The sequence below is a fragment of the Psammomys obesus genome, unplaced genomic scaffold (assembly GCF_907164565.1).
Source record: "Psammomys obesus unplaced genomic scaffold, mPsaObe1.curated_primary_1811, whole genome shotgun sequence".
NCBI lineage: Eukaryota > Metazoa > Chordata > Mammalia > Rodentia > Muridae > Psammomys > Psammomys obesus.
In genome coordinates, this window is record NW_026596088.1 from 14,748,812 (window position 1) to 14,762,262 (window position 13,451).

At 46.9% G+C, this 13,451-nt stretch overlaps 1 protein-coding gene across 4 annotated transcripts in view; it reads right to left on the bottom strand.

The window, feature by feature from the left end:
* Positions 1–546: 546 nt before the first annotated feature.
* Positions 547–13,451, bottom strand: part of Mical2 (microtubule associated monooxygenase, calponin and LIM domain containing 2) — a 180,082-nt gene continuing 167,177 nt past the window's right edge. For 2 of the 4 annotated variants that reach the window (XM_055627671.1, XM_055627668.1), the window contains 3 exons: positions 8,014–8,113; positions 4,231–4,304; positions 547–3,187 (listed from right to left, as the gene is read on the bottom strand). In XM_055627671.1, the coding sequence (XP_055483646.1) occupies positions 3,003–3,187; positions 4,231–4,304; positions 8,014–8,113 (359 nt within the window). In that variant the 3' untranslated portion in view covers positions 547–3,002. Of the gene's footprint in view, positions 3,188–4,230; positions 4,305–8,013; positions 8,117–13,451 lie in introns of all 4 variants that reach the window. The other 2 variants (XM_055627670.1, XM_055627669.1) reach the window with 1 other exon arrangement.

Genomic DNA, 13,451 nt, shown 5'->3' on the forward strand with positions numbered 1-13,451 from the left:
GTGTTTGTGTGTTTGTTTTAATCTCTTTATGCTTTTCCCTGGGGATGGCAGTGATTTCCTGACTGGTGTACCTCTTTGGAGATGGAGAGGACAGCAAAGCTCTGTTCTGTAGCCTAGCCTCCAGCACCCCACCAGCATTCAGAGAATGCTGAATAAGTAGATCAATAGGTGGATGGTTGGGGAGACCACACTTCAGAACAATTCTTGTTCCAGCTTGGGTAAAATTCTGAGCTTGTGCCAATCAAACCCGTCTGGCTTGATTTTGAAGGTGTGGGAGACTGAGTGTGAAATATGACCCAAGGCTGGAGCCTTGGTTTCTTCTTGACTTTCTACCCTGGGGCTCTCTGGCAGGTCAGTACAGAATCCTTTCACAGTCCTGCTCTGTTGAGAACAGCCAACCAACCAACCCATCTTCAAGTTGTGCCCTGTACATTTTGAAGGTCTAGAACATTCTGCGTTGCATGGAGGCAAGTCCTTTTAAGTAGCTCAGCAGCCACAAAATAACAATTCAACAGTAGACCAAGAATCACTAAGCCATCTCGAGAGAATCCTTTTTATTTATTTATTTTGTTTTTTCAAGACAGGGTTTCTCTATGTAGCCTTAACTATCCTGGACTCACTTTGTAGACCGGGTTAGCCTTGAACTCACAGAGATCCATCTGCCCCTGCCCCTGTAATCCCAGCATTTTGGGATTACAGGCATGGGCTACCATGCCTGGCTGAGAATCCTTTTTATAATTAGTTAAAACAAGTGTCAATTCTTTTTCAGAATGACAACCTAGGCACACAAACAAACATCCTCTGTTAAATACACACGGACAGCAAGCAGCATGCTCTCATTTAACTGGGAGAAGAAAAACTTTAGCAAAATGGGTTCATTCCTGTGCATCCAATATTCTTCTCAGTGCCTGGGGGCTGAAAAAAAATTTTTTGAGACAAGGTCTGTCTATGTAACATTGGTTGACATAGAACTTATATTGTAAATCAGGCTGTCCTTGAACCCAGGGAGATCCACCTGCCTCTGCCTCTTGAATGCTAGGATTAAAAGTGTGTGCCACCACGCCTGACTGAAAATATTATTTTGATGACCTCTATTCATCTTTCTTACTCTGAAAACCAAACATCTCAACATGATGTTGCTTACATGGTAATATCTTTGTTTAGAAAGGTCCTCTCCAAAAATGATAACCTCGGAGAATCAGAATGATGGGAAATCACATGACCCTTGTCTACTAACCATGAAAATAAATAAAAATAAATAGCCAGAGATGCGTCAATTTTTTAGGTAAGTAGGTAGGTAGGAAAATGCCCCTACTGTTCCCTCATATTAGAACTGAACGCACTAGAAGACTCGATTCTAGAACATAAAAATGAAAATAGAAAAACAGAGAAAAGAGTAAAGGCAGCTACTGTACTTTAGTGTGCCATGGAAAGTTGGCCAACTCCTCCCCCAAACTCTGGCTAAGTGGTGTCAGACAAGATCTGGCTCATCCCCAGCAAGGTTGGACCACACAGACAGCATCTCAGATGGAAGCTGTTATTGGGCAAATCTAGATCAAGGAAAGTCCAGGCACCGGTTACAGCTACAAAGCACCTTCGCCTAGTGAAATATTTAAACACTCATGGAAATGAGTGGCCAGATACACATGTGAGAACCCTTCAGTCTCTTCTCTCATTGATAGCAGGTTAAATCTTCTAAGGATTCCACAAAAGGACAATCAAATATTTTATGACAATAAATTACCAGTTTAAACTTTGTCTTCTTTCATCCCTGTGTGCACTGTCCAAATACTCAAAGAGCCTAACATGTCGGCATGCCCACTCCTTCCACAAACTCTTTTTTGCAAATTTAAAATTTCTCCTCCCCCCCCCCCCACACACAATTGAATCTGGAGTTAGATAAATGGGGGCACTGCCTTCAGTTCTACCTGGAAGACAGAGGTGGTTGGTCTTTGTCTCAAAGAGGTGATGCATGCTGATGCTAACCACAGGTGACCTCGAGGAAGCATCTTCCCCTAGCTCACGCTGTGTTTGTTTTTAGTAGCCTTGTAAGCTCACCAATGTTTTATCAACAAGTGAAAGCTTCCCTTCTGCCACCACCAACACTCACTCAGAAAGCACTTCAAAACCATTCATTTCCTAAAAGCACTTATTGTGGTCCAGGGTTAGAAGCAGAGCATTGTGGGAACAGGCTTCCTCTAAGGCAGCGGATTTGGTGAAAACCAAGAACCCTGCTGGCATGAACTTAAAGTTTTATTTCCTTTTTTCTTTTAAAAAAAATTAAATTAAAGCTCAAATGTTTTTGTTCAACTCTCATTGCTTATGTATATTATATTAAGGCTTATAAATATACCTGGTAAATTAAATTCACCCTGGATTGAATTAACACCTGCTATATGAGTTATTGGCTTTATTTAATCAGTAATCTCAGGGTTTCTCTGCTTTCTCTGGAAACACAATTTAAATATTAAGCTAATCTTTAAACTGCTGCTGCTGTGCCCTGACATTTGGAAACTGGTCAGCCATGAAAAAAAGACAAATATGGGCGTATTAATGAAAAGGCATTTCTTAAAAGTCTTAAAACATGTAACTCAATGAACAAAGAAAAACGACAAAGGCAGCAGGGAGGTCAGGCCTGTGTGACTCTCCGAGACAATCAGGACTGGCCCATGGGCACTGCCAACCTCTGCCATCATTTCATTATAGTTTTTGAAAAAAAAAAAATCCTGGGAACCCATAACAGATATAAGAGCTATAAGAGATGTTTGTTTTTTTTGAGACAGGGTCTCTTTGTATAACCCAGGCTGGCCTGGAACTCACAGCACTCCTCCTGCCTCAGCTTTTCTCAGCAGGGATTACAGATGTGAGGTACCACACACAGCTCATTTGAGAGACTTTTTTTTTTTTTTTTTTTTTTTTTTTAATCAGTAGAGTCTAAATTCACTGCCTGGGTGGGAAAGTGTGGTGTTCTTAGCTCTCCGGCTTGTGGGGGGAGGGGCACCTCAAGTCCTGCTGAGCTGATAGCCTCTGGAGTGAACAAAGTTTTCAAAGTGTTGGTCTTGGGTTCTTTCTTTGACACGCTGGTCCTCTAGGGAATCCACGAGCTCATTTCTTTGCTCAATCACCTGCATCATCTCCTCAAAGATTTCTTGCTCCTCCTTTAGATCATTCTCATCTTTCTGGCTCTCTAAAGAAAAGAAGAAGAAGAAGAAGAAGAAGAAGAAGAAGAAGAAGAAGAAGAAAAATAAAACAGTCAGTGCTCGGGTAAGATTGGGGCACCAGGGGAGTTCTTATCGTAGTTCACAATGGTTCTGGGCTTGTTATGTCCTATGATTACAATGAAGTGAATTTAACCCTAAGGAGCTGTCCCTAAAGCCACAGAAGAGAAAGGTATGTGCTTTGTGGAGGAGTCAACTCCAGTTTCACCCTGAGAATGTGTGTGTGTGTGTGTGTGTGTGTGTGTGTGTGTGTGTGTGAGTGTGAGTGTAAGTGTGAGTGTGTATGTGCATGATCTCCTGCATCCCAGACTGGCCTCAAACTTGGCATATAGCTGAGACTGGTCTTGAACTCTTGATAATCTTCCCTCAGCCTCCAAAGGACTGGGATTATGGTCCTGTACCGCTACAGCACACCCCTGGGGGTCTAGGGACAACGTGTAGGAGCTGGTTCTCATCTTCCACCTTGCTCCAGGTGAAGCCTCTCTTGTTCTTTGCTGCTGGGGTTGCAGGCATGCCCCTCCCACCACAGACCCACCAATCACCATGCCCTCCAGCCATGACGGATGGCGTCCCCTCACACTGTAGGACAAAACAGACCTCTTCAGGTATTTGGTCACAGCTGTGAGAAAAGTAACACGTTATATAGAGGCAGGAAAATTTGGGTGTTCAAGGCCCGATGGGGCTTCACCAGATTCCACCATCATAAAAAATACATTTAAGAATTAAATAAATTGCTTTATTTCTATCAACACATGGGATGAAGGAAATGTGAATCTCACAAATGAATGATGCCTATTTGAGAGGGGGGGAGGTGCTGCTGGGCTTCCGGGGTGGACAAGGAACAGGAAGGCTTTGTGCTTTCCAAGGCTGGATCTCAGGCTGTAGCAAGGGGGGATGGGTTCTCCATTTGCATCTGTAGCATGACATGTTCAAATGTCCTGGAGAGAGAGAGAGAGTGTGTGTGTGTGTGTGTGTGTTTTCAGCAGGGGCCCCAAATGTGCCCTGTACTCACCATCCTTGAGCATTTTCTCTCGTAGCTTCTGCTCCAGCCTGCTCTGGTGATCTTCTAGTTCTAGTTCTTGGGCCCTGAGTACAAGAAAATGTTCCAGCCATTAACAGGGAACTATGTGGAATCGTGAATGGAGGCCCCATGGACAGTGGCCGACACAGTTCTTTTTCTCATTATAACCGGCATCTTTTAATATCTCTAAATAGAGGCATTGCTACTGCTGGGACCAACCAGAGGTACCTAGAAAGATGGCTGAGATGTGCTGGATTTGAGAGACGATGAGACAGTTAGAGGGGGTGATGCTGAAAGCCATGATACTGAACTTGCCTCTGTGGGGACCAGAAGGGCAGGGAGCGGAGCCCAGTCCTCTTTGCAAGTCAACTGTGGACTTGACTTTTCAGAGCCTGGGGATGCCCCAGGTGTTCCCACACTGTATAGCTCCTTAGGTGCTGGCCCATGCGTTGTTTAGAGGAACTTCTGAATGCCACTTTGGGGTTCACCGGAGAAATGAGGACCCTGACAGATGCGGTGATGCCAAGAGGTGATAGTCACACAAACCTCAACAAAAGACTGGAGAGAAAGTAAAGGGTTGAGGGGAAAAGCACCGAGAGTCCCCCAAGGGGTCAAAGGGCACAGCAGCACATGCATCCTCACAGAAGCTACAGGGTGTGAGAGAAGAGGGGGCTCAGGCGCTGCCCTGGGGCCACAGAGGCCGGGGATGGGGGATGGGCCTCTCTGTCCCTCCCGTGTGACTTACCCTTCAGATGTGACCTGTATTTGCATCTCCCTGCGACAGTGTTGGGGCCACCCTGCTCTACCCCGTTGCTGCCGTCGGTTTCCTTTTATATTTCGCTTCTTAGTTTTTGAGATGGGGCTTCATGTAGTGCATGCTGGCCTCAGACTTACTATGCCACCAAGGATGGCTTTGAACCTCTGCTCTTCCTGCCGCTCCCCTTTGCTTCTACACAAAGTGCCGATGTTGCGGATGGTGCCACTGGTGTAGACCTGTGGTGTTGGGGCCCGAACCCAGGGCTTTGTATGTGCTAGGCAAGCACTCTGCCAGCTACGCCACACCCCCAGCCCTGCTGCTGCTGGCACTGACCATCTGCAGGCCCTCTGCAGGAGCTTAGAGGTGGTGGCCGCAGCTCAGGTCACAGAGAGGGTTACTGACATGGAGGCTGCTATAGGATCGGCTTCAGGGTTACCCTGAAGCCCTGCTGTTCCTTTGTTGACTTCCTGGGTGTTCTAGAGGCATGAATACTGCCAAGTCCTTTGTGGGCTGCCTCTACACTGATGTACCTGTGGCTTGGTTGAGACTCAGAGTCAAGTCACACCCGGAACTCCTCCTGCCCAGGTCTCTTTCCTTCCTTCTCTGTTTTCACAACAAATTGGAGTTGCAGCAGGGGCCGGAGACTCGGCCGCTACCTTTCTCCTCGCTCAAGGAATCTCACCTACCTCTCATTCTGTCTTGACTTCACATCCCAAAGGGTCTGACCGGACACACCCATCTAAGACATCTCTGCTCGTTCATACAGTCCTCCTCCAACCAAAACCTACCCTCCGACGTGCCTCATCCAGCGCTCGCACCCCAGCTGTCCTAAATGACGTCTTATGGAGGACCATAAGACCATACTTGCTCTTATGGCCAGGGTAGTCTCTAGGGAGGCTACTGGCCCTGGCCTGCAGCTCCTGATGGCCACCCTCCTCCCCAAGACAGACTCTTGTATCCTTCATGGAACCCTGGATGGGCTTTCTTATTGCTATCGGGCCATGTGCTGTTTCTCTGACACCCCCTCCCCCCCCAATGCCCTCCAACCTCCAAAGGGCTGGGATTCTAGGCTTGTATCTCCATGCCTGGCTATGGCCTGTTCCTGTAGAAACCAGCTGAGTTCCTGGTATAAAGAAGATGTTCTTGGTAAATTTCTGTTGAAAGGACTTTATAATTCAGACCTAGCTCCAATGCAGCCTGCATGGCTGCATCTCAGGGCTTTGTAGTTAGGCGGATGAGGACACATTACTTAATTCCTTGGAGGCTTATTATCCTCATCAGCTAAAAAATAGTTGCGAAGTAAATGGTTGCTAGAGAGGATCCACTTTTCCCCATGCCTGGCATTGCCCTCCCTGTGAATGGAGGGTAGTGAGTGTAACTCCTGGCCTCCTCCTCCAACTCCCCCACTCCCACTCTCAGGGAGATTTTGATAACAAGTAGATGAGGCATGTCCACCTCACCTTTTCCTTCTCTCCCAGGCTCAGCCTGTCTTCAGCGAGCATGTGTTCTCAAGTGCCCTGGCCTGGGCTTTGGCCTTGGTTAAGATTTCACAGCTGACACCCATTAACCCTTTTGGCTGCTCATTCCTTGTTGGTGGGAGGAGAGGTTGCCCTGTGTATTATAGTATTACAGGGAGAATGCTTAGCATCCTTGGCTGGCATCCACGAGCCTTTGGTTATAGCCACATGTGACCACCAAACACAACTTCCTGGCCATTGCCTCATAGCCTCTGGGGATATCACTCGGCCCTTGAGATCCAAGGTCTAGGAGAAGCCTTTCCCATGAGGATCAAGTAGGTCCACTTCCTTTCCTCATTACACAGATATATCCAATTCTGAGATTTGGCTACTGTAATGGGTTGATCGGGACAGATATGTCCACATCCTGGTCATAGTGCCCTGGAAATAGTGAATGTGATGTTACTTTAAAAGGGCTCTTTGAAGACATGGTTAGGGACCCTGAGATGGTCACAGTCTAGATTACATCAGTGAGCCAAAAGCCCAGTGAGAATGCTTTCTAAGAGACAGACATGGAGGAGACACGGATACATGGAGACCGTGTGAAGAGCTCAGAGGCTCTTCACAGCTATCGCCAAGGAATACCTGGAGCCACAAGGGGTGAAGAGGCAAGGAAGGAGTCCCTTGTGAGAGGGTCGGGAAAATGAGGCTACCTGGACACCTTCACATGGACTTCTGTAAGATGTTCTGGTTGTTGGGAGTCACCTACTTGGTAACAGTTTGTCAGGGGCCCTAGGAAACTAGCTAGCAAGCCTGCCTGAGGGCTCATCCTCAGCCATCGATTACGATTAATAATTCTCTCTTGGTTCAGACCCCATGGCAGAGAAGAATGGACCCCCTCTAAAGTCACCCAGATGATGTCTCAGGGTTGGAGTGAAAATGAAACATTGTAAATAAAAACACCCAGGGAAATTCTGGAGCTTGGTGGTTTATACCCAATGCTGTTCTCTCTTTCTCTCTCTCTCTCTCTCTCTCTCTCTCTCTCTCTCTCATTCTGGTGGATATGGCACCCTTTGTCTGCTGCAGAATCGCGTGATGAGCCACGTATCTTCTCTCTAAGCAGTCCACCAGCCCTTCCTCCAAGACACACAGACAGAACTCAGACAGCCAGGGTTCAGCTCTTCTTTTGTTAAAACCCCCGGGAAGTGGTCAGGCGGGTTCCCCATGGTTCACACACGGGGTGGGGGGGGGGGGGAGCACAGCTCCTCTCTGGATGGCTGGCGCGTGACTGCGGGCCAGGAATGAACCAGCTGCCTTCTAGCTCCTGACCTGCTACTGAAATCTGTTTTAGCCACTGAACTCCGCAGAGAGAGCAGACAACGGAAGAGTCTTTCCACTAATGCCAGCATGTTATGCAAGACACAAAATACCAATTTGCCTCAATCACTGTTCCATATGCACAAAGGAGAAAAACGCTGGGACTCCAGCCAAGGACGGTGAGCTCCCCGCTCCCGCTACCAGGCTGTTAGCACTCACAGTTATCTGTGTTGCCTTACTTACATGATCAGTAGCTCCGACTCGTATCGCATTAATTTATTCTTCTCCAGAACCAGCTTCAACCACTCCTGCAAGAGCTGGGCTTCGTCCTGTGTCCCTGAATCTGCTTAAGACATCAAGGGCAAATGGGTTAGATTGGCGTTTCTCGCCCCATGATCAAACTGCTTCCGAGCCACTTTAACGGGCCATGTTTGTGGCAAGCAGGGCTCGGCAGGAGAGCGGTTCCCGGCACCCTGTGGCTGCCTCAAGGTCATGGGCATTGCAAATGAAACCCACCTGTGCCTGCTCTGGAGGAGTCCTTCTGGGCCGGGAGAACACGACCACTTCAATTCCAAGGTCACATGCCCGTGATGACTAGTGTCCTACTGCAAAGGACTCATCTTTTGCCTGCTCGTGTGTCCATAATACTGATGTGCTTTTCTGCGTCAGAGAAGCCCTAGCTGCCTGCTGATGTCTTTCTCTCTTTCCTTCTCCCCCCTGTGCAAATCAAACTCATACAGAATGCTCAGGTGCTATGTGGACCCTTCCCAGGCCAGGGATGCTCACACCACGTTTGATCATAGGCTGGTGACTGGCAGTTTGGATTTTTTCTTTTCCCCTGAAGAAAAGCCAAATGGTGAAAAGTACAGTTAGGATTGAGTCTCAGGGGAGATACATTTGTATTCCTGTGTTATTACAGCACAGACAGGTGTATATGTGCACGCCAATGCTCATAGAGCCCAGAAGAGGATCACAGGCCCCCTGGAACTGGACTGACTGAGAGTTGTGAGTTGCTGTGTGGTGCTGGGGATCAAACCTGGGTTCTCTGGAAGAGCAGCCACAGTGTTCTTAATTACTGAGCTTCCCCCCCCCCCGCCATCCCCTAATTCAAGAGTGCAAAAACATTTTGTTAATTTGGTTTATATCAAAGTCAGAGGTAGAGTGATATTTTTTGTAAGCTATCTCAAGACATTTGGAAAGAGTTCCAGTAACTATTGAACAATACTGTCTGGCAATCTTCCTGAGCAGATCAACTCAAATCACAACAAAGTAACCTTCTGGGGAAATGGAGGAGGGGGGTGGGGGCTCTCGGACCTTTGTGCTGTGATCCAGGGTTACAGACACCATTTTTTAACAGCCCTGGTCTTTGGAGTTCACATTTGCTCACAAAGGAACTCCAGCTTTCTGCAATAGCGACGGTGCAGCAATATTTCATGTTTTCTTTAGGCATCAAATCCTTTTCTTAACCCGCTCAAGACTCTCTATGCACTTCATTAAATACCATCTTTTTGAACCGAGTGTGGAGGATGACAGCGGATATCCCAGCATTTAGGAGGCTGAGGCAGGAGGATCACCGTGAACTCAAAGCCAACCTACACAGTTAGTTCCAGGTCAGTCTGGACTATGTAGCAAGACCCTGACTCAAAAAACTAACAACTAACCAATTAACTAACTAAAAGGAATTAAATACCTCCTTGTTTGTTTTGTTATAGGGAAGTCTTTTGACTATTTTATCCAACTGACATGTTTTTCTTTTTAAAAAACATCTCTGTGTGGGTGGGTACACACCAGCTCCCTTGGGATGCCCTGTAGTTGGAGTTGTAAGTAGTTGTGGATTGCCTGAGGTGGGTGTTGGGAAACCCTTGTCTTCTGCAAGAACAGTATGCACTCTTAATCCTTCCTCTGTGCAGCACCGTACACACACTCATGCACACAAACACACACACACACTCACACTCACTCACACAACACATCTAATCTAGAGTCAACGTCTTCTAGGTGTTTGTTTAATGTTTCTATATTAAGAACCGTTTTTCGAGATAGAACAAACAGAAAAGCTGCGAGTTGGAAATGCTGTCTCTCCTTATCGTCTGACAGGACCCCATCTGCCACCAGCCCTGGGCTTCCCCTTCCTTGTCCCCAATCCAAAAGAAACAGCTTTAAAGCACTGCTTTGCTGTCTATGGAGAATCTTTTGCTTTCGCTTTTCCTATTCAGCCGCTCTGCCACACAAACCAGCCCGATCTAGTTTATTTTGTATCCTGGAGGATATGTCCTTGCTTCCGTCTTATGTCCTTCTGAGACTCTTGTCATGGCAGACTCCGTATAGGTCACAGTGACTTCCCTGACTCGAGGAGCAAACACAAGATGAACTGAGCTGCTTAATTTTCCTTTATCAGCAGACTAATTGGTAATTTTATTGGCTTTGGTTCAGTTTCTGGGAGCCGTCTGCTCTTTGGTAGACAGATTCCCTTTGGAGAATCTGTAGCCACAGCTTTTGGTAAAGTATTACAGGTGTTATAGTTTGAGCATAAAATGTTCATGCAGTTGAACAGGAGATTGCCAGCTGTTTTGAGAGGTTGTGGAGGTTTAGGAGGTCGGGCCTGCCTGGAGGAAGTGGGTCACTCGGGGCAGGCCTTGAGGCTCTGTAGCCTGGCTCCAGTTCCTGTTCACTCTGCTTCCTGAATGTAGATGCAACGGGACCAGCCAGGCTTGCTCCCGCGTCCACGCCTTCCCTGCTCTACCATCATCTCGCCTTCCCCGCCCGCATGCCTTCCCCACCAGGAAACAATCCACCTGAAACTATGAGCCCTTAAGTTTATCTTGTCAAGATATTTTATCACAGAAAAGTAAGATTACCAGGGAACCCGCTTTCTCAAAGCGTCAGGTACAGAAGGATCTTTCTTTTTTCTTTTCTTTTCTTTCTTTCTTTCTTTCTTTTCTTTTGTTTTTGTTTTTTGAGACAGGGTCTTTCTGTGTAGTCCTGGAACTCACTCCTATAGACCATGCTGGCCTCAAACTCAGAGATCCACCTGTCCCTGTTGGAGGACCACTTCAGTGCATGGTGGAATTAAGAACTCAAGATCTGCCAGGTGGCGGCCGCACACTCCTTTAGGCCCAGCCCTCTTGCTTTCTTAATTCTAATACTGCGCTGAAGTGTCCGTCCACTTACCGGTGTCCCCTATCACATCCTGCCCCCGTGGGTGCTGTGAGGGTTGGAGAGCATTGCCTCTCACTGTAGGCAGAGTGCAGTGGAAAGGGCGTGGCCCTCCAGATCAATCAGGCCTTCGCTATTTTTCAGGTCACCTCCTGTCTCTGTGACGCTGGCAGCGCTACCCCATACGCCGGTCAGCTCAACTACCTGACCCTTCCTCTCACCCACCAGCCAGCTCTGCTGTTCAGTTTCTTTGCTCCTCAGCTCTTATCGTGGTTCTTCTTAGACACACTTGCCACAGTCAATACTTAGTACCTGGGTATTGTGGCATCCCAGCCCTTGGGAGGTGGAGGCAAGGTCAGGAGTTCAAGGCCAGTCTAGGCTACCAGAGATTTTTGTCTCAAAAACCAACCAACCAACTACCAATGAGGCAAACAAATGAAAGCTCAACATAAACCAACTTGTTAATTTGTCATTTATATTGACCCAATTTTGCCTGAGAGTGCTCTCAGAACACAAAGCAGATTATGTCTGTCTCGACTGAAATTCCATGACTTTCCACGTCAGGTTCACGTCACTAAGCCTGGTGACTTACCTGGGCTGACTGGCAGACGGTGTTTGTTTGCTTTCTGAATGGAAAAACAACAAACAAATGTACCATCTGTTTAAAGCCATGCTGGTTCTGCGAACATTTTCCTCTCTAGGTGCTGCCGTGCCCCTGGCCCCTGATAGTGTATTGGTGTGTGGTTTTTCCAAGTCTTGTTTGCTGTCTGGCTCAGAATTAATCCTTTAGATGCGATTTATCTATCTATCTATTTATTTATTTGCCTCTTTAGAGTCTGTGAAGCCCTCATTTAGTGTTCACCGCAGTTTTGCTGTCGGTCTAATGCTGACACTCGCTGCTGCTTGCTGTCCTTAGAGCCGCCCTGGCGGAACCCTCCATGCACTTCCTCAGACTGGCTCTGGGTTAGGTCCTGCCTTTTGAACTCTGGCCTTTGTTTATTTTGGGCGCTGGGGACTGAAGTCAGGGCCTCATACATGGGAGGGAAGTGCTTTACCAACTGTTGCTACACTTAACCCATCAGCAATCAGCTCAGTTCACACTGGCTGGCTTCACACAAGTCTCTCCTCAGCCCAGACCCCAGAGCCTAGAGTGTAACTGTCTCCTCCCACAGCTCCTTGCACATGACAATGATGATCCAAAGATGTTTGTGCTAGGGTTTGGGGACTAAGTTTTTATTTTATTTTTCCCTAGGTTCTATTGCTGACTTTTAAAAATGCTAAGTACATAATGATTTTTTTTTGTTACATTTATTTGGTTTTTTTTTTGTTTATTATGTGTGTGCACACACTTGGGAATGTCAGAGGACAGTGTTTTGGAGCCAGTTCTTTCCTTTCACTATGTGGAGGTTTTATCCTGGGGATGAAAACTCAGGTCATCGAACAAACACTTGGTAGCAGGTGTCTTAAACCCGAGTCAGCTCACGGGGCTGTGGGTACTAAGCTTTTTTTTTTTTTTTTTTTTTCATATGATCTGTGCTCCATCTATTGAAAACATCACAAGGCTTTCCTTAATTTTTAGCTTGGTAATTAGAAAACCACACACACTTTCAATCAGTCAGATTCATTCACTGTATTATTTTATCTTTTGGACATCTGTAGTATCTTTGTCTGTCCTGATCATTTCTCCTGTACAATCAGCTTAAGAGCTTGTCTCTATTCTTTCCACACAGCCTGCTTCGGACATTGGAACAAGATGTTGCCATTAACAAAGTTTACACTAGAGAACTACACTGGTGTGTTAAAGACCCAACAAACAAACAAACAAACAAACAGCCTCTCAATTTGAGTTATGATTTGGGCTGGGCTGTCCTTGGGCTGGTACACCATGGGTCATAAGTTGGATCCACCTGGGTTTTCAAAGAAGCTGGGAACAGAGGGGACATGTAACACATGGTTTCTGATATTTGTGAATGAGGCTGTCTCCGTGCAGTGTGTGTGTGTGTCTTTGCAAGGGTGCAAAGCACAAGGCTTAAGCACCGTAAGCCTGGGCCTCGTTTGTGATTTCACAAGAAGAGAACTGTGCATAGCTCAGAACCCCACGACACACTGAACTGCACGACCTGGTCATTTACTGCATGGTATAAAGGCTGCTGTGCGCTTTATCCTGTGCCCCCTAGCCAAAGCACTCGCTTTGATATGTTATTAGAGCCTATTGTGTCACACCCTGGGACCTGGGGACATGTCTCTTGTGCCACCATGCTGCTGCTCCTGTTGTTTGCTGTGCAGTGAATCACAAGCTCCCCTTCTGGGAAGCAGAAGCAATGACTTCTACAGATTTGGGGAAAACCAGGCCGAACTGTTTGCTTGGACCTGAGTGACTCCTGGAGAGCCTCTGTAAGGGTCTGGTTCTTTTCTGCCAGTGTTCTGTTTAGATAGAGGGCTCCACTTTAATGGTCCATCTGTGTTAGACAGTCATGGAGAGACCTCATTTCTCCCTGCTCTACCACTTTACGGAGGCACAGAAA